We start from the raw sequence: 25,099 nt of genomic DNA on the forward strand, positions 1-25,099 counted from the left end.
CCAAGCCTTAGCCTAAGTGCTGAACTGGTCTTCTTCATTTAGGCCTGACTTAGTTGTCGACTTTAAGTCTCTTGCCCCGAATAAACTTGAGCCTTGTTTCTGCTGCGCTGAATCTTAGAAATACACGTCCATGTGAACGCCCGAGACAGCAGCCTCCTCTGATATCCTCGTACAGCCAAAATGCTCTACCTCTATTTTGAGCTCATCTAGTCTTAAATAATAACTTCTTTGCAACTTTGTATTTATTGGGCAATCCAGACATAGTTCATTTCTTACATCATTATTCTTTTTTTTATACAATGTTATACAAAATTAATAATAGAATGCAGAAGAAGAAAACTAAATGGTTATAATAATATCTTAGTTTGCCCATTTTTTTTGTAATAGAGAAAAATAAAACAACAACAAACAAGCAACCCACATAAAAAAAAACCCCACACACACACACACACACACACACACACACACACCCAAAACAAAATAATAACTGAATGACCTTCATGGTTACACTTTGTCTCCTGACTAAGCTGAAGACTTCCGCTCAGTCTTAGTAAACTGAAGGATGAAACCTCGAGGTTGTCACCAGGCCCAGTGTTTGATGCTTGAGCTCATGAGACAAGGCGCTAAAAAAAAAGAAAAGCAGGAGCCGAATGCTGCTCTTCTACTGACTGATGTGATTCTGTGTCTCAGGGCAGTCGGTTGATGAAGAGCTAAGAGACAAGAGGAAAAGGGCACCTCAGCTGCTCCTTGCACCATCAGTGCAGATCCGTGAGCGTCCGCTCTGACAAAGGTTAATTTGCATCAGTGAAAATGTGCAAAGGCCGTGGTATTTGGTCAAAGAGGTGACTGCTCCTGTCACGTGCAATCGAGACCTCTGTCCAGTGTGTGTTTGTGTGTGTAGAAGTGTATGTGTGTGTGTGTGTGTGTGTGTGTGTGTTGTTGGCCTGGAATAACCTCAGCAGGCGGATTCACTGGATGGCTTGAACCTCTGATTACCGTCACAGTCAAACGTAAAGACTCATTAGACTGAATTAGACTCATTCGATTCATCATTGATCAGCGAGGCCACGCTTCCATTTAGCACACCTTAACTGAAATGAGGCTCATTACTCTGATGTGGAGAGTGAGCTAAAAGGCTGTTCTTCCATTTAAACTGAATGCCAATAATCAGAATGCCACTTTAATATTGTAAAATATAGACATAGATTTGAGCTCAAAATTGACCATTAACGTTGTAATCTCATAGAAGTCCCCGTCAACCCTGAATGAGGCTGAATGACGTTTGAGAAACATTTAGTTTCTTTGTGATATATTCTGGTTTTTATTCTGCTAGTAGAACCGCAGCTGGTTCCCTGAACATAAAAGTCCCATAACTTTCCTAAAAAGTCCACAAATTATGCAAAATTAACTGTTTCTCTAACTCTAACATGTGTCTCTAGTCTGTCTACAAACCCCCCAATGATGAGAAAAGTCCATCCTCTCCGTCTTCTGTCTGCTCCACTTTTCAGAAAATGTGTGCTCAAACAGGCCATTTGGAGATTTTCCCTTCATGACATCACAAAGGGCAGTAGCCCCTCCCCCAGGTGGGTGACACTCCCACAGCTAGGTGTTTGTTCTGCCCTCTGAGTCTGCCTTCTCACCGTAAACAATAGGACATGGAGCGAGAAAGACCGAGTACACCCAAGCCCCTTCCAGAGGGGGCGTGGTCAGACACAGCTCATTTACATATTTAAAGGTACAGACACAGAAACAGCCTGTTCTGAGCAGGGCTGAAATAGAGGGGTTTATAGACATGATCAAATACAGGATCAGAGTGGATTTAGAACAAGAAACTTCACAGACATGTTTTGAGGAGCTCTGAGACTAATAATGTATTACAATGCTAAGTAACTTTAAAAACGTACAGACCTGAAAGGTGTTCGACAACCCCAAAAACACTTCTCCTCGTCTCCATTTGTTGCCTTGGTTACCAGTCTGAGACCAAACCTCCTGAGTGACGTTCCCATTCTTCAGCAGAACCTGCAGATACAGGTTGATACGAGAGACAGCTTTTAACATGGAGCCTCATCATCACGCTGAGCAGAGCATGTTCCCTCTCTCCTTACCTGCAGTGATCCCACTGTGAAGCCGCTCATGTGGTACCAGAAGACCAGGGTGCACTGTGGCCCAGTGGAGGAGATGAAGGGTGTCTGGAGGTCGGTGGTTTGACCGTATTTGCCGTTTGAGCTGTCGGCGCACATATACCAACCCTCTGGACTGCCTCTGTGGGAGTAGAGAAAGAACAGGATCATAACTAAATCTCTACTCTGACGTGATTTTTTAGGAAGTTGAGCCTTTTTACTTTCTTGAAATGTTCTCTCTCTTTCACAAAGAAGAACTACAAGATTTTGCAGTATTGATAGTTTTTCCCAACGCTACTGTCAAGCTCAACAAAACCTCAATTACTTCTTTAAAGGTTCTTAAAATTACCTAAAATATGTCTTCCTTGATTCCAAATCGAGAGTCTATGAATGCAGAAAATGAAAGAAAAACAGCAGAACACAGAATTTCTCATCCCTCCAGAAGAGTCCATACTCGTTAAAATTTACAACCTTGAGTGCAATTTTTTACTATCAGACTTGTGTAATTCTTCAAATATTGAACCAGGAACCGGCTTCTAAATTGGTTGTGATGTAAGAAATCACGCTCATGGACTCATGTGTCAGGTAAACTCAGGTGAGGTGAGCACAGAGAAATCCTTCTCCCTTCAGCAGATTAAAGGGAAAAACAACCTTCTGCTGTCAAACGCTGCACATTAATCTACCTGCAAAGTGAAGGCCAGACATCCAATGAGCATATAAAACATATTTTTCTGAGAGGAGGTTTGTTTTTATAACCAGAGGGCTCATTTTTATAGTTATAAACAGGTTTAATTCATGATGAGGTGAACTTCCTAGGGGCAAAATCATCAACTATTAACACCAAGTATCTATGAGCAATATCTGAGTTTTACAGTTTGTATCTCAAGTAAATACCCAGCAGACTACTACATGTCAGTGATATTAAGTTCAGTTAATAATTGCAATCCCGATGACAACTTGCAGCACTGTGACTCTATCTGCTCCAACCCTTTTTGCCTCTGCTTTATTAAACGGCCATAAGAGGCGTGGCTCCACCAGAGTTAAATAAGGCACAGCTTCCCCCTCTTCGCTTCACTCACACCTTATTGATCGAGAGCCCGTCAAGGCTGCAGCACGAGGGGAGGAGGAGGCGGAGTGTCAGGCAGACCTCGGGGTTATGATAGAAGAATGTGTCTGCAGTTCTGGCTGAGGCGAGAAACGACTGAGATGTATTGGTCAAAGTGCAGCGCTGTTTTTTCTTTTCTGCTCACACGATTCACTCAATAAAACATAGATAACAGGTCACTGCAGGCTATTAGATGGGCCTCCCTCTTTCAGCTCACAAAGTATATTAGCTTTCAGTGGAAGAAATGTCATTTCAGAGGCTTCCCTTCACACATTAACATGAACATGTATTTACTAGGTTACACATTTTCCTTCTATTTAATCTCCACCTTATTTTAATAGCTAATCCTTCTTTTTTGAGACTTCAAAGACAAAGAGAGAGCATACGATGACATCTTCAGCATTCTTGTTTTATCCGTCCAACAGTCTGTGATTGCAAAAAATGTAATTAACTGGAATTAAAGGAGCAGTATGTAACTGTGACACCTAGTGTTTAAAATGGGTACTGCAGTCTAAATTCTAAACATTGCAGAGAGCTGTCTCCCCCCCTCCTCTCTAGAGATGTTCACTCAGGTCACCATGTGGTGGACTCTGAAGCTTCAGTGTTTATCCAGCTCTGCATGGGTCTGTAAACCTTTCTGTGTTCTAACCTCTCTCCATTTTTCAAAAGCATCTCCAATATTGATCCTAGTTTGAGCACGTTTCTGCTCGTGGAGCTTATTAGAAACATGCAGAGGCTTTTTAGGTCGGGTACAATCACTTCTATCTGAACCACTTCTCTTGACCGCTTCCATCGCTGCAACACCTGTTGACCTGATAGCTGCTCTCATATCTGGTAAACCGAGGGGCGTCCAAAACGGCCGTAAGGTGGGGGTCGCCTTAAAACCGTCTACCTTCTCTGGTCCAAACAAATCCAGAGCATTCAGGAGCAGAATCTAAAGTTAGAAGGAGGACATACTGGCTGCTACATTGTTATTAATAGCTTCAGATGTACAGACGTCACTGTAACATTTCTTTATTTGGCCGTACTCACAGGGTGTGGTCGTTAATAGGACGATGGTATTGCTCTCCATCATGAATGCTCTCCCCTTGTTCCGGTGACCAGTGAAATGTGGTGTCGTTGCTTTTCCAACCACAAGTGTCACCACCTTCAAAATCACACCGCTCCTTCACTGGAGTGAGAGAGAGGTCAAGAAGAAGAAAAGGTAGGCTTAGAAATCACACAAAAAAAGGAAGAGAACTTGGAAGACGGAAAATGTCAGAAATTAATTTTTGTACCACAGTTGAATTCGTCCGAGCCATCAGAACAATCCTGTCTGAAGTCACACACGTTGCTGTTAGACACACACTCCCCGTGTGCCCCACACACAAACTCTCCATCAGGGCAGCTGTGGGGCAGGACTGTGGAGGCCGGAGGGGTCACTGTGGGGGTCGTTGTGTTTGGTTTGGGGAGCTCTCCTGGGAATGGGGGAAAGTATAAAACACGACATCAGCAGCTGAAATTACACATTACTGAAACTTATCTTTTTAGGTAAAAGGATCAATATGTAAGATATCTACTGAACTTAATGATAAAGGTATCTTACTATCTGATCAGACATTAAGGAAACATGCTATGTTGGAGTGCTGGCTTCTCTGGTTTGTATTTGAGAAGGGAGGTGGTTTTAAGGCACCACTACATGTCGGTTTTGGACGCTCCTTGGTTTGGACGACTCTCTCCAATGTTAATCATTTGGACTGCAGTAAACATATTGCTCCTTTAAGGAACAATCACTCACCTTCGTATGGGACACAGTTCAGGAAGGAGAGGTCATCAATGGCGATGTCTCCATTAAAATCATCGCCTACTGTACCTTCAATCACAATCTGGCAAAAACAAAAAAAACAAAGACAAGAAAAGATATATTATCTACAATTAATAAGAACATGTTCAACTGTTTCTGCTCTAAGGGCCTCAAGCCTCTTCTGAAGAAACTGGCTTCAACCGCAAGGCAACGATAGGAGTATGAAAAGTCCCAGGAGCTCAAAACCTGGTCCGCTAATGACCCAAACATCTGCTATAGGGTTAACCAACACCCATTTCAGGTAAATTCATTTTCATATTACAATTAAAGGAAAATGTCACTGCCTCAACTTCTACCATACTTAGGCATAAATACGATCTTTTAAAGTGTCAGCAAGCTAACTTCTTATTTTTGGTTTGTTATGTTAGCTGTTAGCTAGCTGGCAAGTCTAGTTAGTAACTTGGAAGTTTTACTCGCCTGTTAACCAAAATTGGATCAGTGCAAATTATTCTGAAGGAACTAATCTCAGGCTGTTTTGTCCCTTCAGGCTCTCCGTAGATAGTGGTCCTCAGTGTCTCCCTGTAGTCTCACTGATGTAGAAGAAGAACACTGCTGCATCTTTGAATGTCTCATTTCACTTTAACAAACTCTCACACAGTAATATCCACCTGATGACATCACACATTGACCTCATGACATCACACATTGACCTTATGACATCACACGTTGACCTCATGACATCACACGTTGACCTCATGACATCACACGTTGACCTTATGACATCACACATTGACCTCATGACATCACACGTTGACCTCATGACATCACACGTTGACCTCATGACATCACACGTTGACCATATGACATCACACGTTGACCTCATGACATCACACGTTGACCTCATGACATCACACATTGACCTCATGACATCACACGTTGACCTCATGACATCACACGTTGACCTCATGACATCACACGTTGACCTCATGACATCATACGTTGACCATATGACATCACACGTTGACCTCATGACATCACACGTTGACCATATGACATCACACGTTGACCTCATGACATCACACGTTGACCTCATGACATCACACGTTGACCTTATGACATCACACATTGACCTGATGACATCACACATTGACCTCATGACATCACACGTTGACCTTATGACATCACACGTTGACCTCATGACATCACACGTTGACCTCATGACATCACACTTTGACCTTATGACATCACACGTTGACCATATGACATCACACGTTGACCATATGACATCACACATTGACCATATGACATCACACGTTGACCATATGACATCACACGTTGAACATATGACATCACACATTGACCTTATGGCATCACACGTTGACCTCATGACATCACACATTGACCATATGACATCACACGTTGAACATATGACATCACACATTGACCTTATGACATCACACATTGACCTCATGACATCACACATTGACCTTATGACATCACACGTTGACCTCATGACATCACACGTTGACCTCATGACATCACACAATGACCTCATGACATCACACGTTGACCTCATGACATCACACGTTGACCTTATGACATCACACATTGACCTCATGACATCACACGTTGACCTCATGACATCACACGTTGACCTCATGACATCACACGTTGACCTCATGACATCACACGTTGACCATATGACATCACACGTTGACCTCATGACATCACACGTTGACCATATGACATCACACGTTGACCTCATGACATCACACGTTGACCTCATGACATCACACGTTGACCTTATGACATCACACATTGACCTGATGACATCACACATTGACCTCATGACATCACACGTTGACCTTATGACATCACACGTTGACCTCATGACATCACACGTTGACCTCATGACATCACACTTTGACCTTATGACATCACACGTTGACCATATGACATCACACGTTGACCATATGACATCACACATTGACCATATGACATCACACGTTGACCATATGACATCACACGTTGAACATATGACATCACACATTGACCTTATGGCATCACACGTTGACCTCATGACATCACACATTGACCATATGACATCACACGTTGACCATATGACATCACACATTGACCATATGACATCACACGTTGACCATATGACATCACACATTGACCATATGACATCACACGTTGAACATATGACATCACACATTGACCTTATGACATCACACGACCTCATGACATCACACATTGACCTTATGACATCACACGTTGACCTCATGACATCACACATTGACCATATGACATCACACGTTGACCATATGACATCACACGTTGAACATATGACATCACACATTGACCTCATGACATCACACATTGACCTCATGACATCACACATTGACCTTATGACATCACACGTTGACCTCATGACATCACACGTTGACCTCATGACATCACACATTGACCTCATGACATCACACGTTGACCTCATGACATCACACGTTGACCTCATGACATCACACGTTGACCTCATGACATCACACGTTGACCTCATGACATCACACGTTGACCATATGACATCACACGTTGACCTCATGACATCACACGTTGACCTCATGACATCACACGTTGACCTTATGACATCACACGTTGACCTGATGACATCACACGTTGACCTCATGACATCACACTTTGACCTTATGACATCACACGTTGACCATATGACATCACACGTTGACCATATGACATCACACGTTGACCATATGACATCACACGTTGACCATATGACATCACACGTTGAACATATGACATCACACATTGACCTTATGGCATCACACGTTGACCTCATGACATCACACATTGACCATATGACATCACACGTTGACCATATGACATCACACATTGACCATATGACATCACACGTTGAACATATGACATCACACATTGACCTTATGACATCACACGACCTCATGACATCACACATTGACCTTATGACATCACACGTTGACCTCATGACATCACACATTGACCATATGACATCACACATTGACCTTTGTTACCGTTCTTTTGGGCTGTTTGACGTCATGGTCTGTTGTATTTACTGTTAAAACAATGATACACTGAATTTAAAGTTTTGTCTCAGTTTCCCAATTCAACCAATCATGAGCTAAAAGCTTTTACATCATTTCTGTTGTATTTTGGAATTTGGGGATATTGAACACAGTGCGATAAGCTTTCAAAGGAAACCACATTTTGTAAATTTATGTTTTCTGCTAATAATGTTGTTGTTATAATCAGGCCAATACACATGTGCATTTCATTACTGGGAGTTTCATAAATATGAAAAAGCCTGTTGAATATTTATTTGAACCGCTATCTGGAAGAGGCACCGTGTGAGTGTTGACTGTAGGAGTTCAGAATGTCACATTAGCATGATTCAAGACGCCGTGTTTTGCACAAACATTTTCAAACATTTTCTCCAAACAATCAGCCGTTTCCACGCGCTGCCTCGGCAAACAGCTCGTCTTAGAAATAATTTAATTAGCTAAGCTCATTTCTAATTGGTTTTTAAGATAAGACAGACAAAGAGTGATACGCATTAAATGTGGTTTCAAAGCTCGTATGAAAACTCAATGAGAATCCAAAATGAGTGTGTTGGTACAGCTGATGTCAAAAAATGTGTAAAATGTAATTTTGTGGCTGAATGCTCACTGTGGGAGCAAACTGATCAGCCTGAGTGTCCAGAGACACACAGGGGTAATATCACTCACCCCAGCACGTTTCAGTCAACCATACAAACAGCCTACACACTTAACTTTGATTTGTTATGAGTTTATTTTTGCATTGTTTAGATTTAGAGCGCACTTTTTAGTTACCTGGATGTTGGGGGCGGGAACTTCCTGATCTGGGTAAAAGGCGTGGCCACGGGCAGACCAAGATCTTTACATGAAGCCAGTTTATTGGAGCAAACCATGTGTCGTGATGTCATGGGGGGGGATTTAGGTTTAGTTGGTTTTTCCTTGTATTGAGTTAATTTGGCGTCCATTTTGTTTAGCCCTTGTGTTGGAGTTGGTTTGGCCAAACGTCTATATTTCAGTTCCCCTTTTGTCTCAGTGTGTTTTTTGAGTTCATACCTTATTGTTCATCTTGTTGATTTAAAGTTATATGAAGTTGACCTCTTTTATAAGCCTAGCTCTTATGATTATTATTCTATTTTTGGGTAAAATAAAAACCCCACCTTTCCTTTACAGTTACTCCTGTGCCTCATGTCTTACTGTTTGATCCCTAACACTGAGTCTGAATTGAATTCAAAAGTATTTTTTATCCTTTCAGTGAATTTGACACCATAATGGAGTGAAAGTATTTTACTGGCCGTCAGGTAACACCCACTCATGAGAAATGACAACAGAAGTGTTCAAGTCAAGTCGTGAAGTTATTCAATTGATCTTTATCACAATGATGCTGCGCTCTGTTTCAACACTTAACTTGACAAGCGTTTCATTATCGCCTGACATGGAACGTTGTTTATCTTTTGCTCGAGTCTGCAGGTTATCCTCGATCAGGCTGTTGTACCACTTGTTAATACCACTGTTAGTCTGAGAACTCTAAAAGAACTTGTTCACATTAATTGTACTCAGTTACCTGAAATGGGCGACCGCTGTTGAGGTAGAGAGTCTTCCGGTGCCACAGGTTTCCTTGGTCTCCATATCGTACCCACCGCATGTGGCCCCGCCCTGTGGCGGTGGTCCTGAGGTAAACAGCCAGGCAGAAAACCTGCGAGCCGAACATGTGGTAGTGGAAGCGGAAGACGCAGTGTTGGCGGGACCCGGACTGGCCCTCGGCGTGCTGGTTGGTGGGCTGGAAGACTCTGCTCAGCAGCACCGCCGTATCCTTGAACTCCTGGGGGGCCGAGGACTCGATGTACAGGTAGTGGCCGTACCTGGTGCCGAGCGTGTGGTCCCTCCAGGGCCCCGTGTTGATGGACGGCGTCGGGCCTTGGATGTGGGTCCAGTCGAACACGTCTCCTCCGCTCTGTTCTTGTTTCCAGCTGCACAGACCGTGCTCAAAGCTGCACTGCAGTTCTGGAGCTGCCAGAGAACACAGGAAAACATCTGTGTGACTAAACTGACAGCTTCACCTGAATCAGATACCAACGTTTAATTTGTAGGTGATTATTTTAACATGTTTAAAGTCTTTATTTGTGATTTTTCACACTTAAATGTAGAAATCAAGTATCTCCTCTGAAAATAACTCTGTGAGTCATGACTGTCTACAATGGGTGTAACACCCGAGTCCCACTGTCTGTGATGTTTTCAGAGTTTTCAGAGTCCTATCTTCACTTTGTTTACATCGCCCGGCTGGCCGGCTGACTCCTCCCCTCGTGTATAAAAGTTGTTTAATTGAGGGACTAGAGAAAAGAAGAATAACATACTGTACTCACTGCTTAACTGTGTTTCTAGATCACGCTCATTTCAGGTAAATTTACATGCAGTGTGAAGATACCAGCATAATAAAGATCGCTAGCATTAGCATGCTAACACAACAATGCAGCGCCAGTTGTTTTGGTTTCATGCTGGTGCTCAAGGGCGACATCTGCTGGATCAAAACATCACATATAAAGACTTTAAATCAATTCTTTAAGTGAACTAAAGGCTGAGTGTTTCAGTCACTACTCGAGCTTCCTGCTCCTCCTGCAGCGCCTGCCAGCTTTTCCCTCCAGTACACCGTCTCCACCCATTGGCACTCTCCCTGTATTGTCTCTCAGCCAATCAGTGGCCAGCCTGCTCATTCTGCCACACACCTGTTGGTTGTTTGCTCGTTTACCCCTCAGTACTTAAACCAGTCAGTTAGCCTTTGTTGTTGCCAGATCATAGTTTGTGCTCTTGCCTGATTGTGTGTATACTGCCTTTTGAATTTTGCCTGAATTTTTCACCTTTGCCTGTTTTCCTGTTTTGAGTTTTTGCCTGATGCCTCCGTACTTCTGCCTGGTTATCCTGATTGACCTCTGGAACGGACTGAATTTAGCTCTGCCTGAAACCTTTAGTAAACTCTTCTCTGATTTGTAACAACTGCTGAACATGAAAAACCAAAAAAGAGACACTCACAGCACCCCTCCTCATCAGATCCGTCCCCGCAGTTATCTTCAAGGTCACAGAGCTGCAGCTGCTCCACACACGCCTTGCTCTGTGTGCAGTGGAAGTGTGTGTGCGCCGGGCACTCTGCCACAGCTGGAGGCATGGAGCAGTTGTTGAAGGTGACGTCGTCCAAGGCGGAGAAGCCGTCGAACACGGCCAGGCTGATCTTAGCCAGAGCGATCTGGAAGGGCCAGATGATGCGTCCCAGCTGCACGGTGACCTGGTGCCAACGGGGTCCCTGGTCGTACAGAGTTCTCCATATGACAGTGTTGTTTGGGGCTCCATCGATGCGGAGGTACATGTCTGCAGCTCCGACGGATGTGCCGGAGTTATAATGCCTGAAGGAGAGATGGAAGATTACTTTTTGACTTTTACTTGGAGATAGGAGAGTGGAGAGAGTCAGAAAATGGGGAGAGAGAGAGAGGGGAATGGAACCAGAGGTCGGATTCAAACCCGGGCTGCCCACCTGGAGGATCACAACCTCTGCACTCTGCGTGCATACCAACCACTAGGCCATCAGCACCCCATAAGATTCAATTCTTACTGACAATATTCAAAGATATAGAAAAACTTCATTGATCTGCCATAGGGGATTTTTTTTTTTGCTCAAGAAACAGGAATATAATTATCAAAAATAACAAGAAGTTAAAAATCAAACATATGTACATCAGTTAAATAAAGGGAGAAGAAATACAATAGAATAATACTAGGTATGTACACTTCCACTTGTGGAAAGAGTTATTATTATCATTAAAAACACACAGTATGTAGCATGGTACAGTGCATTCTGATTATACATTAAGATTATATTACATCACATCTGCATCACACCTGATGCTGTAAATCACTTCCCCCTGTATGCTAGCTGAACATAAAACATGAGGCTTTTGATTAATCTGCAGAAAAAATCTAAAATGTATAAACCTCACCAACTCTTCTGCCAGGAGTACAACCCGTCAAATCACACAACGGGGGAATAAAATCTGTCATTTGGCATAAACTTAACGGGCCATAAAACTGTCAGAAAATGACAAATTCAGGACTGTATCTTCTCTTTGTGTTTTTTTGAAGTGAGAGAGATGCTGAGGAAGCAGAGCTGAGACAGGTGGGGGAGTCGAGAGAATCACAGAGGAAGAGGAGACAGCAAATGGAAAAAAGTCTGAAATAGGTCAGTCTACAGATTCTGGGATGTGATAGCAGATCATGCAGCTTTTCTCTGGTCAACAATGTGACTCTCACCAGAAGGTCATGGTGCACCCAGAGGCCGACTCTTTGAACCAGGGTCCTCGAAGAACTGCCCTCGGATAGAGACTGCTGCTGTTCTTCATTATAAACATGAAGTGCCCTGCAGACGGCAAGAGAAGAATATTTAAACAAAATGCAACACCTTCTTAACTACACACAGCCACATTCAAGCAACCAAATAGTTCTGCAGTGCATCAGCTTTTAACAAGAGCTCAGACAAACAGAGCAGAGGTTCATTCACTGTTAGGCTAAATGGCTTTGCTCATTGTTGTTCTTGCCAGATGGGTCAATTTCAATAACTCTCCTGTTGGGATTTTTTTTGTGCAGGGCAATGACAGAGAGTATATTAAGAAGCACTGGATGAATAAAACATTTCCTGTCGACTGCGGTCGCCATGCCAACAGTGTTTTTTTTTGATGATGACACAGGTCAGAGAAGAACAGCCGGGCGGAAAAATTCATTTAAATCAACTCATGCTGCAGTTCCACTAATTAACATTTAACATGAAGATGCATCTCATTATAAACACAGTTGTGCAAAATGGGTTTAAAGTTTCAAGGCTGAAAAACTACACACTATATATATATATATATATATATATATATAAAAGTTTGTAATGCCCTCCTGTTTAGATTATTTTACAAGAAGTTATTACGACTTTGTAAAAGTACAACTTGTAGTCCTATAGTTCACGGGGACTTAAGTCTGTTTTAAAAATCACATCATGTACAAGCAACTGAAAGATCAATGTTTAATCTCTATATTCAATCATTGCTAATTGACCAGAAATTAGACCATGGCTAATGCTAATTTCCTGCCATTAAATCTTTCATTAAAGCGTATAATAAGGGGGCGTTGGTAGCGTGTTGGTTGGTGAGCTCACCCCGTGTGAGGAGGCTATTCTCCTCCAGGCGGTGGCCTAGGTTCAGACCCCTCCTGTGGCTCCTTTCCCGCCCTCGCTATATTAACTCAAATAGTTCACTGCATTAATGTTCTAGACTTAAAAAATGAGACTTTAATACATGAATTCACACAAATGCATGATTTTACTTCCCGTTAAAGCTTGCATTTATTTCTGTTGCATCATGGCATTTGATACAAAGACCAAAAAGACACTTATATTTTGAATGCATGAAAAAAGACAATACAAAGATAAGACAAAGACAAAGACAGAAAGAAGCATTTCTCACTTTAAAGCAGTGCAGAGACTTTACTGGCTTCATATGGCAGTTTAGAGGAAATATAATTAGAAGCTCATCCACAAAGCCGTTCTGCCGGATCTGCACAGTATGAGGTGGTATTGTGATTGAGTTGTTTTTCCTGGCGCCTATTTGCTGCCAAACTGCCAAAAAAGCATGTTTTTGAGCACCGCTACAATACCTATGCAATGTCTTTTGGATGGAGGGCAGTCATATTTTCTACATCTTCAAACAGATGCTCCCAGCAGGACAAACAAGTCATTTTCACAAAAAGCTTGAAGGTTGCTGGAACAGAGAGACTTCACTTCACCGTCTGCACATGTCTCCAAATCTGAACCTAACAGAGCGTCTTTTCTCAGCATGTTTCACACAATGTACACAACAGAACAACAGATGGTGTCGCTGGAAAAAAACGCACAATGCTATCGAGTTCACCTACCACAATCCCATGTTACATACGGGCTTTACATGTAGCCGATTCTAAAGGGTAGAAGAGAATGAAAGGGAGAGCATACAGATGTAATAAGGTATGATATGAAGTGCCATGTTGTGGTGCAGACATCTTGGAGAATGGTGTGTCAGTGCGATCTTACTTTTGTGTATGTCGGGGAATAATGTGCTATTCACATTCAGAAAGGGTCCAGCATACGTCAGGGTCCTTTCTATTATTCAGATGGCTGAGAAATCATTTCTCCATGAAGAGCTTATCTCTGAATAAACACACCAACCTTTGATCTGATGTATTGATAATACATTTTACATTTTGCCTTTTATTTCTGACCAGCTCCCCTAGAAATGATCTTATCGGTTTGTCACAGTTCACTGCTCATACCATCGTCTGGTGACGGCAACAGCAGCAGTTCTTGAACACAGGAGGTGTGTGTGTGTGTGTGTGTGTGTGTGTGTGTGTGTGTGTGTGTGTGTGTGTCTCTTTACCCTCTGTGCTGTTGTCAGAGTGGTCCAGCGGTGGTGGGTGGCTGTAGTAGTCTGGAGGAACCTCTGCAGAGGAGCCCCTGACCCAGTCAAAGCCGTCACCGGGGGTCAGCTCGTACCAGCCGCAGGAACCGCCCTCGAAGTCGCACTTGGAGGCTGAACGAGCAGAGACATAAAGAACCAATGAATAATGTTTAGACTGAGAGTTTATTTCTGACCTCGGGAAAGCAGTTTGACAACAGGGGGGCTTTCAATCACAACACAAGATATCCTTTAGGTGACAGAATGTTTCTTGTTCACATGGGATTTTAATTTGATGTCTTAAAGGGATCGTTCCTCTCCGCCCTAGCTTGTATGTGAACTACCATTTTCAAACTTCAAACACCAATATGACTACAGAGGATGTTATAGAAAAGGATGCATTTGAAAAAGTCGGACATATTTATGAAGAAAAGCATCAGAGTGAGGCTGCGGCTACTTGAACACATTGATACGTGGTGCAGGCAGTGCCATCATCGCTACACAAGCAGGAGATTTACATTTCTAGGTCAATTTTTGTCTCTTGACTACGCTGACCAACACTGATTGGCCCTAGAAAACAGGGCTAAAAATTCAAAAATTTGAACATCTAGAGTTTGAAGACAGCCGTGTAAACTCTGATGGAGATTGAACCCACCACCCGGCGTTTTCTTTTTTTTTTTTTTTTTTTTTTTTCTGTACAGCTCATCAGTGCAGCACTTTTCTGAAACTTGTCTCCATATATCTACGATTGTATCAACTTTCTTCTATCCTACAACAACTTCCACTTCCTTCTCTTTCACCAACTGTTGTCCTTTGTTTTTTTCAAATGAAACTTTATTAACAATTGTCAATGCTCCGTCCCGATTTCACTCTTACAGTGTGAGCACGTCAATCTCAAGGTCTGGTCATGACATGACCTGAGCTGACATGACACCCCGACTTTTATACAATCGGGGAAAAATCGCACCGTGTGAGCCAGGCTTTACTGTGCTGCTGCTATTGTGTCAAACAATCTAAATAAAGTTTTGTATTTAAATGTGTTCTCAACAATTATCATCGTACTGGTAAATATAAATCACCAGCTTTTGTGGAGAGTCCAACTGAGGTGTGGATTGTTTGCACGTGTTTTGGTAACAAGTTTCTTACGGCAGCTGTCCTCGTCCTCTCCATGGGGACAGTGAGGGGTGAAGTCACACACTTTGCTCTCCTCGATACACTGCCCGCCACCACAAGCAAACCACGGTGGAGAACAAACGGGGGGAGGGGGTACGCTGCTCTCTGCTAATGAAAAACAAAAAAAAAATCAAAATTCAGTCACTTTCATATCCAAGCACTTTATCATCAGATGTGGAACAAGCAGGTTCGGGTTGCTATCGCTAAGTTCATGTGGGATTTTATCAATAAAGAGCACTTATGGGAGATCATGGTGGATTAATAAAGGAGAGCGCAGCTGCGTTTCAGAAAGTACATTAACTGTGTTATGGGAGATTAGACCCTGCAAAGTAATGACTTCAGTCCAGGTATTTGGATCAATAGTGCATCCAAGAACCATCTCTTTAATGAACTGCTTTTGAGGAGTATTGGAAACACAAGTGAAATATGTAAGATGTTCAAAAGGCTTTTGACTGGCCGTTCAAGATGACTACTCAGATATTTTATACTTTTTTTATCTTTCTGAAGAAGCTAGCTTTAAAATGCAACATAATCTGGTTCTTGTTATAAACACACAGTATTTAAATTCCACCACCAGGGGGCTCTCAATCAAAACAATAACAAAAGATGAGGTTGAGGCTGGCGGGGAATCATGGGAGTGATTCTCTGCTACAATTCAATTCTTGTTGCTAACCTGGTATATTATCTTCTGCATGCTCATCTGTGTTTTTCCTTGTTGCTAACAGAGTGTAGACTCTGAGCTGTATTGGATTCTGAATTCTGTTTATTCAATGACAACATGAACTCATATTTTCACCTAATGTCGATGTAATGTGGATTAAAACAGTTTATCAAGCTTCCTCACAAAGCTACAAAGTTTATCCACGCAATCAATGCAATTCACATCAGAACCTAGAACATTATTTGTAACACAAGATATCAGATGATTCCTCATTTAAAAGGCAATACTTAGAGTCAATGACTTCTTGAGCTGTGTGATGTAATGTACACCAAGAGGGCCATGAAATTAAGCAATTAAATTAATATAACTCAGCAAGCGATCGGGATCCTGAACACAAAATAGCCTAATGGAGAAAACAAATTAGCAATGTATATGCATAATTTCTAGGAAACGTGGTTGTCATTGCAGTACAGGGATATTACATTTCATCAGTGTCTCCTGGGCTAACTCATTATAAAATACATAATAAAGTGAGTAAAGCTTCATTGTTGATAGCAGGCTGTAAAAGATCCATCCAGGCAAGACGACTGGGAATATCAGCTTTGAATAAAAGATAGGATAACCATGATAAATTATAAGATAGCTAGCTCATCCCCATAACATGTAGAGACATGAAACACCCTGGGAGACACTGATGCATGCAAAGAGTATGATTTATGATAATAAGGATTGGAAGACTAAGCCTTTAAAAACAACTTACAATGTTTTATACATTCACATTTATTTATGTGGAACATTGTAATGCTCATAATGCTATCATCCCTGACAGTTCACTTAATCTAGATTCAGTGATGTTGTGTATCTATAATTCAGGGCAGCAAATGTATTGGTTATGAAGTAGATAGGATAATTACTACAGGACAAAAGACGTAAATAACTCTTTAAAAAAGATCATATGTAGTTAGCAATAAAAGATTTGCACCACATATCAAAACAAAATCATGTGAGCCCCTCATGTAGAGCGTTCACCAGAAAAAGGAAATGATTCATAACTTAAGTTAATTGTTGAAAGCTTTTTAAAGCCTGTGAAAGAAAAAACAATCAAGGTGTCTTAAAGGTCAAAACATGCTTTGCCCCGCTTGCTAACTCTAACATGTGTCTCTAGTCCGTCTACAAACCCCCCAATGATGAGAAAAGTCCATCCTCTCCATCTTCTGCCTGCTCCACTTTTCAGAAAATGTGTGCTCAAACAGGCCGTTTGGAGATTTTCCCTTCATGACATCACAAAGGGCAGTAGCCCCTCCCCCAGGTGGGTGACACTCCCACAGCTAGGTGTTTGTTCTGCCCTCTGAGTCTGCCTTCTCACCGTAAACAATAGGACATGGAGCGAGAAAGCACCGAGTACACCCAAGCCCTTCCAGAGAGGGGGCGTGGTCAGACACAGCTCATTTACATATTTAAAGGTACAGACACAGAAACAGCCTGTTCTGAGCAGGGCTGAAATAGAGGGGTTTATAGACATGAGTGGACTTTTGAGCACAAGACTTTGCAGACATGTTTTGAGGAGCTCTGAGGCGTATTTTTTCTTGGTAAAAAGGAGATTTTGCACCTTTAATGTAGCTCTTAATTGTAAAATGTTATCAAAATAAATGAATGAAGTGAGGTATGCAGCCTATCAAAAAAAATCCAATAAATGAATGTGGAAGTATGAAAAATTTTAAGATGTTTTCATTTATGTATTTGTTTTTAAAAAACAACTCTTCTTTTCAATGCAAGCTGACTATTACTGCAAAAATGTGCATTAAAACTCTCTGGCCTTGATGCCCCACCAGACGAGAGAACTAAACAAGCTGAAGGCCACAGGTTGCAGCCCAATTGAGACAACCAATAAAGAATATGCAACTCTTGTTTTACAGGCAGAAAGCAGCAGCATCGTCTAATATTGGATGAATAATGGCTGCTGTAAAGATGCCATAGTTTGTTCTTGCTGCTGAAATACCTGTAAGTCACCAAACTCCAGGTGGACAGTGCATTATCAAATGCTCCCAGCTAAGATATTCAGCTGTTTCACATTTATCACAGAGGTGGAGGCAGCGCTCTATAGCAGACATAAATAAACCCCATAGCGTGTGGCCCTGACTGTGCTCCATATTCAGTGCAGGGAAATGTGTTGTAAGCACTATTTTAATGATTCTGTTATTCTGTTATGAAGCCCATCCTGCGTGTTTTACTGTCTTCCCCTTCTATCAGTATTCAAAACAAGTTTGTGGTGGTCTGTTTATGTGTGGTGATATTTCAAAATGTCAAGGTCTGAACTTGTCGTGTCTGTTAAGTGAGGTGTTATTAATGGTAGCGGTACCAGGCAGAGTCAGGCAGCCCAGACTGAAGGATAGGTCATCGACGGCCAGGACCCCGGAGGCTTCGCTGTCTGTGGGAAGTTGCCCTCGGATTACCACCTAGTAGACACACAACAAACATTGAAATATTCCCTCAGTCACCTCTATGTGTTCCCTTTGATCACAATGTGTTTGTATGTACAACCTGCTGTGTGTAATACTGATCAGAGTCTGCAGCTATTCAATCTTTATTTCACTGTATTTTGGCTAAATGCTAACATTAACATGCTTGAAATGACAATAGGATAGTTTTCAAGTTGTACTGTTTTGAGGATATTCAGAGTTGGGGGAGTCCAAACAAGTCTGTTGGGGGGTAAGGGGTCAATTGTTGTGTAGAGGACCTTGCCAGGGATTTTAAATATAGGCTTCTTGTGCAAAAGTCTTGTTAGGCCAAATGTTTTTACATGCATAACATATTTTGCATGAAACTGTCCATGAAAGCTGCTTCAGGTGAAAATATCCAGATAGTTAAACAAATTTGAAACAACCTGAAATGCTTCTGCTGAAAACAACAAAACATTTAACTCAACTGGCTCTAAAAGAAGGAGATTAATGGAGGAGAAAGTGTTTGTTGGCAAAGAATTGACCTCTCTTTAGCCCGGGCTCTGCTTCAGACATGTTTATAAAAGTGAGCTGGCTGCAGTCGGTGACAGATGGTAAAGGCAGAGAAGAAGAGAAGGGGTGACACGCTGACACTGTCTGAGGATATAGGAAGGACATGAGCAGCAGGTTTCACAAGACTCCAGATGGCCTTAGAGGGGTCCAGTTGGGTCAGTACCCCCCTCACTGCGTGTAAACGGCCCCTGCTGTGCAGCACATTTCTTTTTGTGATGACTTGATCAGTTTTAACTGAAAACTTATTCTGTGTTCAAACTTATTCATGAGTTTTACACGGCATACCCCAACATGGAATTAAGAAATGTCTACAAATGTATTGTTTTTGCTCACCATACTTTTGCATAACATGCTCCTCAATGTGATAAGTTTCACATGGTGAAGCATGGGCCAGTTATCTGATGTAATAATATACATCCTTGTAAAATGTTTTGATTTCTTGGCCACATTGAGGCAGTAAATATTCGCTGTGACAACATTAACATATGCAAATATTTCAAGGTGACCAAGCTCACTTTTTAGAAAACTTCTCCTTTTCCAGCCAATAGGTAGTAATTTAAGTTGCATATCCACTTTCCTCTCCTTTAAGCTCTGTTCTTGGGCTCCAGCAGCCTCTAAATCAGGGGATACACTGTGCAATGAGGCCAATTTCGATGCAATTTTGAATTCCCAATCACACAATCATCTGCTTGCCAGACGGTTCTATTTCATTTCTGGCATTTTTGGATTTTGGGTCATACAAGAACAGAGCAGCCAAGAGCCGACTACCCAACTTCAGGGCTTTTTTTGCCCGATTGCACCTGCACAATCTGGCAGACAGCAGCTGATAGCACCATGGCGACAGCGGTTATGCTAGGTTTATCTGCTAACCATAACCCTAAAGCTAATGACATGAACGACAAAAATGGGGGATGGAAACAGCTGCGGACCTCCATTTGCCCGGACACATTTGTTTTGATTTAGCTTGCTAACTAGCTTGTGTTTGTTCAAAGTGTGTGTTCGGGTTAAAGAGCGAGATGCACGCCTTCTGAGTCCTGGAGTTTCAGTACATGGCAGTAGATCTAGTGTTTGGTTATGTAGCATGTAGCATGTAGCATAGCCTCATATACCGCCAAAAATATCCCAAACATAAAGGTTACTATATCAAACTGCAACATCTTTGATAGTAACATGTGAGGGTTACAGACCTGAAAAAGGTGATTGCTGGAAAACTTTGTCACTGCCTGCAGCCATGTTTCCAACTTATGGCCTGAGGAGACTTTCCACACCTCTGTGCTCTGACCCGGAGTTTGAGTCTGAACCAGGACCTGAAGATCTGCGTTTTGTGCTTCTACATAATAGTAGAAACTCAGCTGTGGGGGCAAGAAGGGAAGAAAGATGTCACCCTTTGTTGTGGAGTGGTTGTTGATTTTTTTTTATCTCGAGGGTTTTGTTACCTGACAAGTCTGACTGGGCAGGAAGACAGGACTGATCAGGTCTGCTGTGGTTCTGTTTCCTCTGGCAGGTACAAGAGACAAGAAATGTGCTGAAGGAGAGAGAAGGGAGAAAAGTGTCGTGTTACATGCATCAAAAAAGTATGAATAAAACAGATAAGGGGGAGGCTGTGAATCCAAAATGTACAGAGTGTCCTACCCGATGTGTTGTTGGTGTGGTCATGTTGGAGTCCCTGCACCTCAGTGGTTCTGGTCCATCCTGGTCCATTCTCTGAGCTCTGGATCAGGTCACAGAATCCCTCCTCAAAGTCACATCTCTTATATCCTGAACCTTCCAACAACAGAAAACACTTTGCACTTGTAATAACAAACAGATAGACACACATAACATCTATAATCATGTGAAGAAACGGGCACAGACAGAGTACAGTGTCATCTGTGAATGAAAAGATGCTCAAAGCTCGACATCTCTTTGCTCATCTTGTCCTGTTTGTGTGTCAGTATTGTTTTATGGTGGAAAACACATCATCCTGATTTATCTTAAACAACATGTTCCACATAAATAAATCATAAAGTGTGTTCTGTGTAAATGTGTCTCTGAGTCCTGACTGTCTACAATGAGGGAGAAGCTCGAGTCCCGCTGGCTGTGTTGTTGTCAGAGCCGTGTTTACATGGACGGGACGGCCGGCTCCTCCCCTTGTGTATAAAAGCTGTTTTAGTCAAGAACTAGAGAGAAGAAGAAGAACATACTCACTGATTATTTGGATGTTAGTAAGAGTTTTTAGATCACGCTCATTCTGTCAATATATGTGCAAGGTGAAGCTATAAGCTAACTAAAGAGCGCTAACATTAGCATGCTAACACAACAATGCAGGCCACGGGCAATCGCAGCTCTAGCCAAGAATAGTTTTGTCTGCCACTTGAGTTTAATGGTGCTTTCTAACTGATAACTCCTTTGTGTGAACACGACGTGGTTGGTTGGAGGTGTGTCTCTGGAGGAGAGCGGAGGCTTCAGAATAGCAGAAGTGTCACCAAACAGAAGTTTGTTTTGGTTTCATTCTGGTGCTCAAGGGCGACATCTACTGGATCAAAAAGTATTTAAAGTAGCATGCTGTTAGTCGCTGTATCTGACATCTACCCCATGGCAGGGGTGACGGGTATATAAAATAAGAATAAAGAAACGATCTGTTCCCTGATGGTTATTTTAGCTTTTGTTGGTGATAAAGAGGCGTCACTACTAATTTAGTCTGTTTTAATATGAGCTGAAAACGACTCACAGGAGCTTTGCTACACCCTGTGTGGTTAACTCTCCATTCACTTCCCATTTACAATTCTTATGAGGCTTGGGAAAACATTTCACATGAACATTCACCTGCATTACTTTATGATTTATATCATCTTAATTCTTACTGTCGTTACATTCTCTCTGTTGAGAAAATAATCCTGCAAATGTTTGTTTCACTCACAGTCCTTCTCGTCGCTGCCGTCTCCACAGTTGTCTGTGAAGTCACACTCACAGAATCCCTGAGAGCAGGTAAACTCCCCAGGTGAACAGGCCCCAGCCGACACAGGCGTGAACACCAGCAGGAAGGCCGACAGAAGCCCCACCGAGCCCACAGCAAACGTCATCAGCCTGGTTAGCGTTTTGTACCTTAACACCTTCTTTTCTCCTCCGAGGGAAGCATTTTGTTTTCAGTATTTAAGGAAGAGTTTCAGCCGAGGCAGAGCGTCTCTTCACGACCATCGATCAGGTACCTGTGTTTGAGCTGTTAGCATGTTGTAAAAGGTAATAAATGTTACTCAATACTGCACTTTGTCAGTGCGTGTGTGTTTGAGCCAGGCCAGTACAGACCAGGAAGGAGGGAATATGTGTCACAAAACCACCAACATGTTGGCCGTTTAAACTTTCAGAAATGGGGTTAAGAGGCAATTCTGCAAAACAGATTTGTACTTACAGTACTTTCTAAAAAGGTTTAAGGAATGGTTTCAAATTTGGGGAAAAATGCTAAGTCGCTTTATGTTTAGCACGAGGTGATACTACAGTGAAAACAAACAAATTAGCTTAGCTTAGCATAAAAACTGGAAACAAAGGGAGCAGTAAATTATTCACTATTGTGTTCTTCAACTTTGAAATCTTTTGTTAAGCTCTAGTTAAAACACATGATTTTAGGCCATAAAGGAGAGGTATCATCGTGGTTGCTGTGTAGGCTCGCCTGGCGCTGAGTTAGTCATGATTATTGACCTTTGCTACTTATTAACAAGCGTCAGAAGAAGTCATTGGACTCTTTTTGTTCACTCCCCAGGCTATCTAAGGAAATCATGTTAGGAGCAATAACTCCACCTTCACTCTGGTTTATGGGAGTTCAGGTGTCTTCATAATGGAAGAACACACCAATCTGAGACCAAGACTAGAACATAAAGGACTTTTAAAGCCACCTACAAAAACAAAACTTCAACTGAAGAATCAACAAGATTTAATACTTTCAGATGAATTACAAGATGTTAGATTAAACACATAACAAGGGAGATATGATCCTAGTTTAGGATTATGAACTGCGCTGAGAGGATGTGTCCAGCGGGCCGTAGCTCTCCTTTACAGTGAGACATAATTTCATTTCACAGAAATCAATAAAGACGGGCCTTTAAAACAGACTAGCTGCAAGCGGTACACGAGCTCATGTAGTTTAGATGAAATTAACATTGAGAGAAGAGGCGAGCTCCTCAGCTCCATGAGGGGACGAGGGACCGATGGAACAAGGAGAGATCAGGGTCCTTATTGACTTCTATTGGCAGCATAGTGAGAATGTAGAGAGTGAAGCTGGCACACATTAAGAAGAGGTCATTTTTAATGTAGAAGGCAACAAGGTGGAAATGGACCTGTTATTGTTGTAAATACAAAACCCACACTCAGTCACTTTTAATAAGAGTGTAAGGAGATGAAAATACCTGGAATGGGAATTTACAGTTTGGTAAGTTGGTACATAAGAATATACACTGAATATTCTGACTACATTTAGTCAAAACTGCAGCTCAGCTGATCTATTTTTTTAAATCTATATTCTGGTATGAATCTATTTTTTGTACATTTTTAATTTTTCTTTTTTATTTAAATTGTACTGTGTTCACTTTTTGTTTGCAGTCTTTGCTCTTTGCTGCTGTAACACTGTACATTTCCCTGTTGTGGGATAAATAAAGGATTATCTTATTTTATCTGATATGAAAGGAAGGCGAAAGAGGATTGTGACGACTCATGTCTGCAATGAGCTGATCTTATCGAGAGGGGAGTCATTAACTGTGGCAGACTCCCCCCCAACAGGTTTATTTTTTTTTAAATCACATAAAGTTCCATAAAGTTTGATAAAAGAGCAGACCATCACTGTAATGCAGATACAGGTTAAAAAAAAAATCATAAGTATTCTGGACGATCTTGCTCGAGGCTAACATGCATCAGGAACGTGTCTGACTTTATTGAGGATGTGGACACAGCTCCCACTTTGGTCATACAGGGACAGGATGGCTCTAAGCAGCAGCCCCCGGGACCCCCCATGTTCCTACAGTACCCCCAGACAGCCAAACAACCGAGGAGACATTAAAAACATAACTAAACAAATATCAAACATGACCATTGCAAACCTCACAACAAATTCATTTTCAGTCCGCCTCTCATTTTAGAAAAAAAAAACACTCTTGTGATTAAATTCACCTTCATGAGGTCAAACCAAAGCAGCCATTTAACTGACTTAAATAAGATAAATGTTTCATTGAGGCTGCCGGGGCTGATGTGACCAGAACAACCATTTATCAAAGATTTGAACTAATCTTTTTCAAACACAGTCGGGCACATATTAAACCAAAAGATGTGATTAAATCCATTCCCTTTTGCACACCTCACTGATTGTCTTTGACCTCAAATATTTGGCCCTGTGTTCCTGTTTCAATTGAGCAAGAGCATGTGGGAGGAATCATTCATATACATCGCACATATCCTGACTGGGGGAAAAAAATCCCATTATTTCATAAGCACACAGGGGGCGCATTGTGCTGAATACAAAGCCTGGTTATACAATGAATCCCTGCCTGGTGTTATTTTTTAATGCAGAGCCCCCCAAAAAATGTTATGTTATGTTAAAAAAATGTTATGCTCTGTCATAGCAAAGACACATACTGGCACATTTCTTGATGGGAATACTTTACATTCCCAGACATATGTTAATATTCAGCCACAGGAAAGCTGTTGAATATTCTTTCCGCCTGGTATTGAAAATCAGGATGTGG

General features: G+C 41.9%; 1 protein-coding gene across 4 annotated transcripts in view; it reads right to left on the minus strand.

Moving 5' to 3' along the window:
- The window catches only part of malrd1 (MAM and LDL receptor class A domain containing 1), a 53,829-nt gene extending 31,224 nt beyond the window's left edge, over positions 1-22,605 (minus strand). For 3 of the 4 annotated variants that reach the window (XM_065948793.1, XM_065948794.1, XM_065948791.1), the window contains exons 1-15: positions 22,291-22,605; positions 21,024-21,155; positions 20,828-20,916; positions 20,579-20,743; positions 18,740-18,836; positions 15,693-15,827; positions 14,529-14,681; positions 12,388-12,493; positions 11,119-11,486; positions 9,656-10,101; positions 5,003-5,090; positions 4,503-4,682; positions 4,258-4,396; positions 2,106-2,262; positions 1,909-2,019 (exon numbers count right to left, since the gene is read on the minus strand). In XM_065948793.1, coding sequence (XP_065804865.1) covers positions 1,909-2,019; positions 2,106-2,262; positions 4,258-4,396; positions 4,503-4,682; positions 5,003-5,090; positions 9,656-10,101; positions 11,119-11,486; positions 12,388-12,493; positions 14,529-14,681; positions 15,693-15,827; positions 18,740-18,836; positions 20,579-20,743; positions 20,828-20,916; positions 21,024-21,155; positions 22,291-22,453 — 2,529 coding nt within the window. In that variant the 5' untranslated portion in view covers positions 22,454-22,605. The remainder of the gene's footprint in view (positions 1-1,908; positions 2,020-2,105; positions 2,263-4,257; positions 4,397-4,502; positions 4,683-5,002; positions 5,091-9,655; positions 10,102-11,118; positions 11,487-12,387; positions 12,494-14,528; positions 14,682-15,692; positions 15,828-18,739; positions 18,837-20,578; positions 20,744-20,827; positions 20,917-21,023; positions 21,156-22,290) is intronic. The other variant, XM_065948792.1, reaches the window with a different exon arrangement.
- Positions 22,606-25,099: the final 2,494 nt, after the last annotated feature.

This window comes from Labrus bergylta, chromosome 20 (genome assembly GCF_963930695.1).
Source record: "Labrus bergylta chromosome 20, fLabBer1.1, whole genome shotgun sequence".
NCBI classification, from domain to species: domain Eukaryota; kingdom Metazoa; phylum Chordata; class Actinopteri; order Labriformes; family Labridae; genus Labrus; species Labrus bergylta.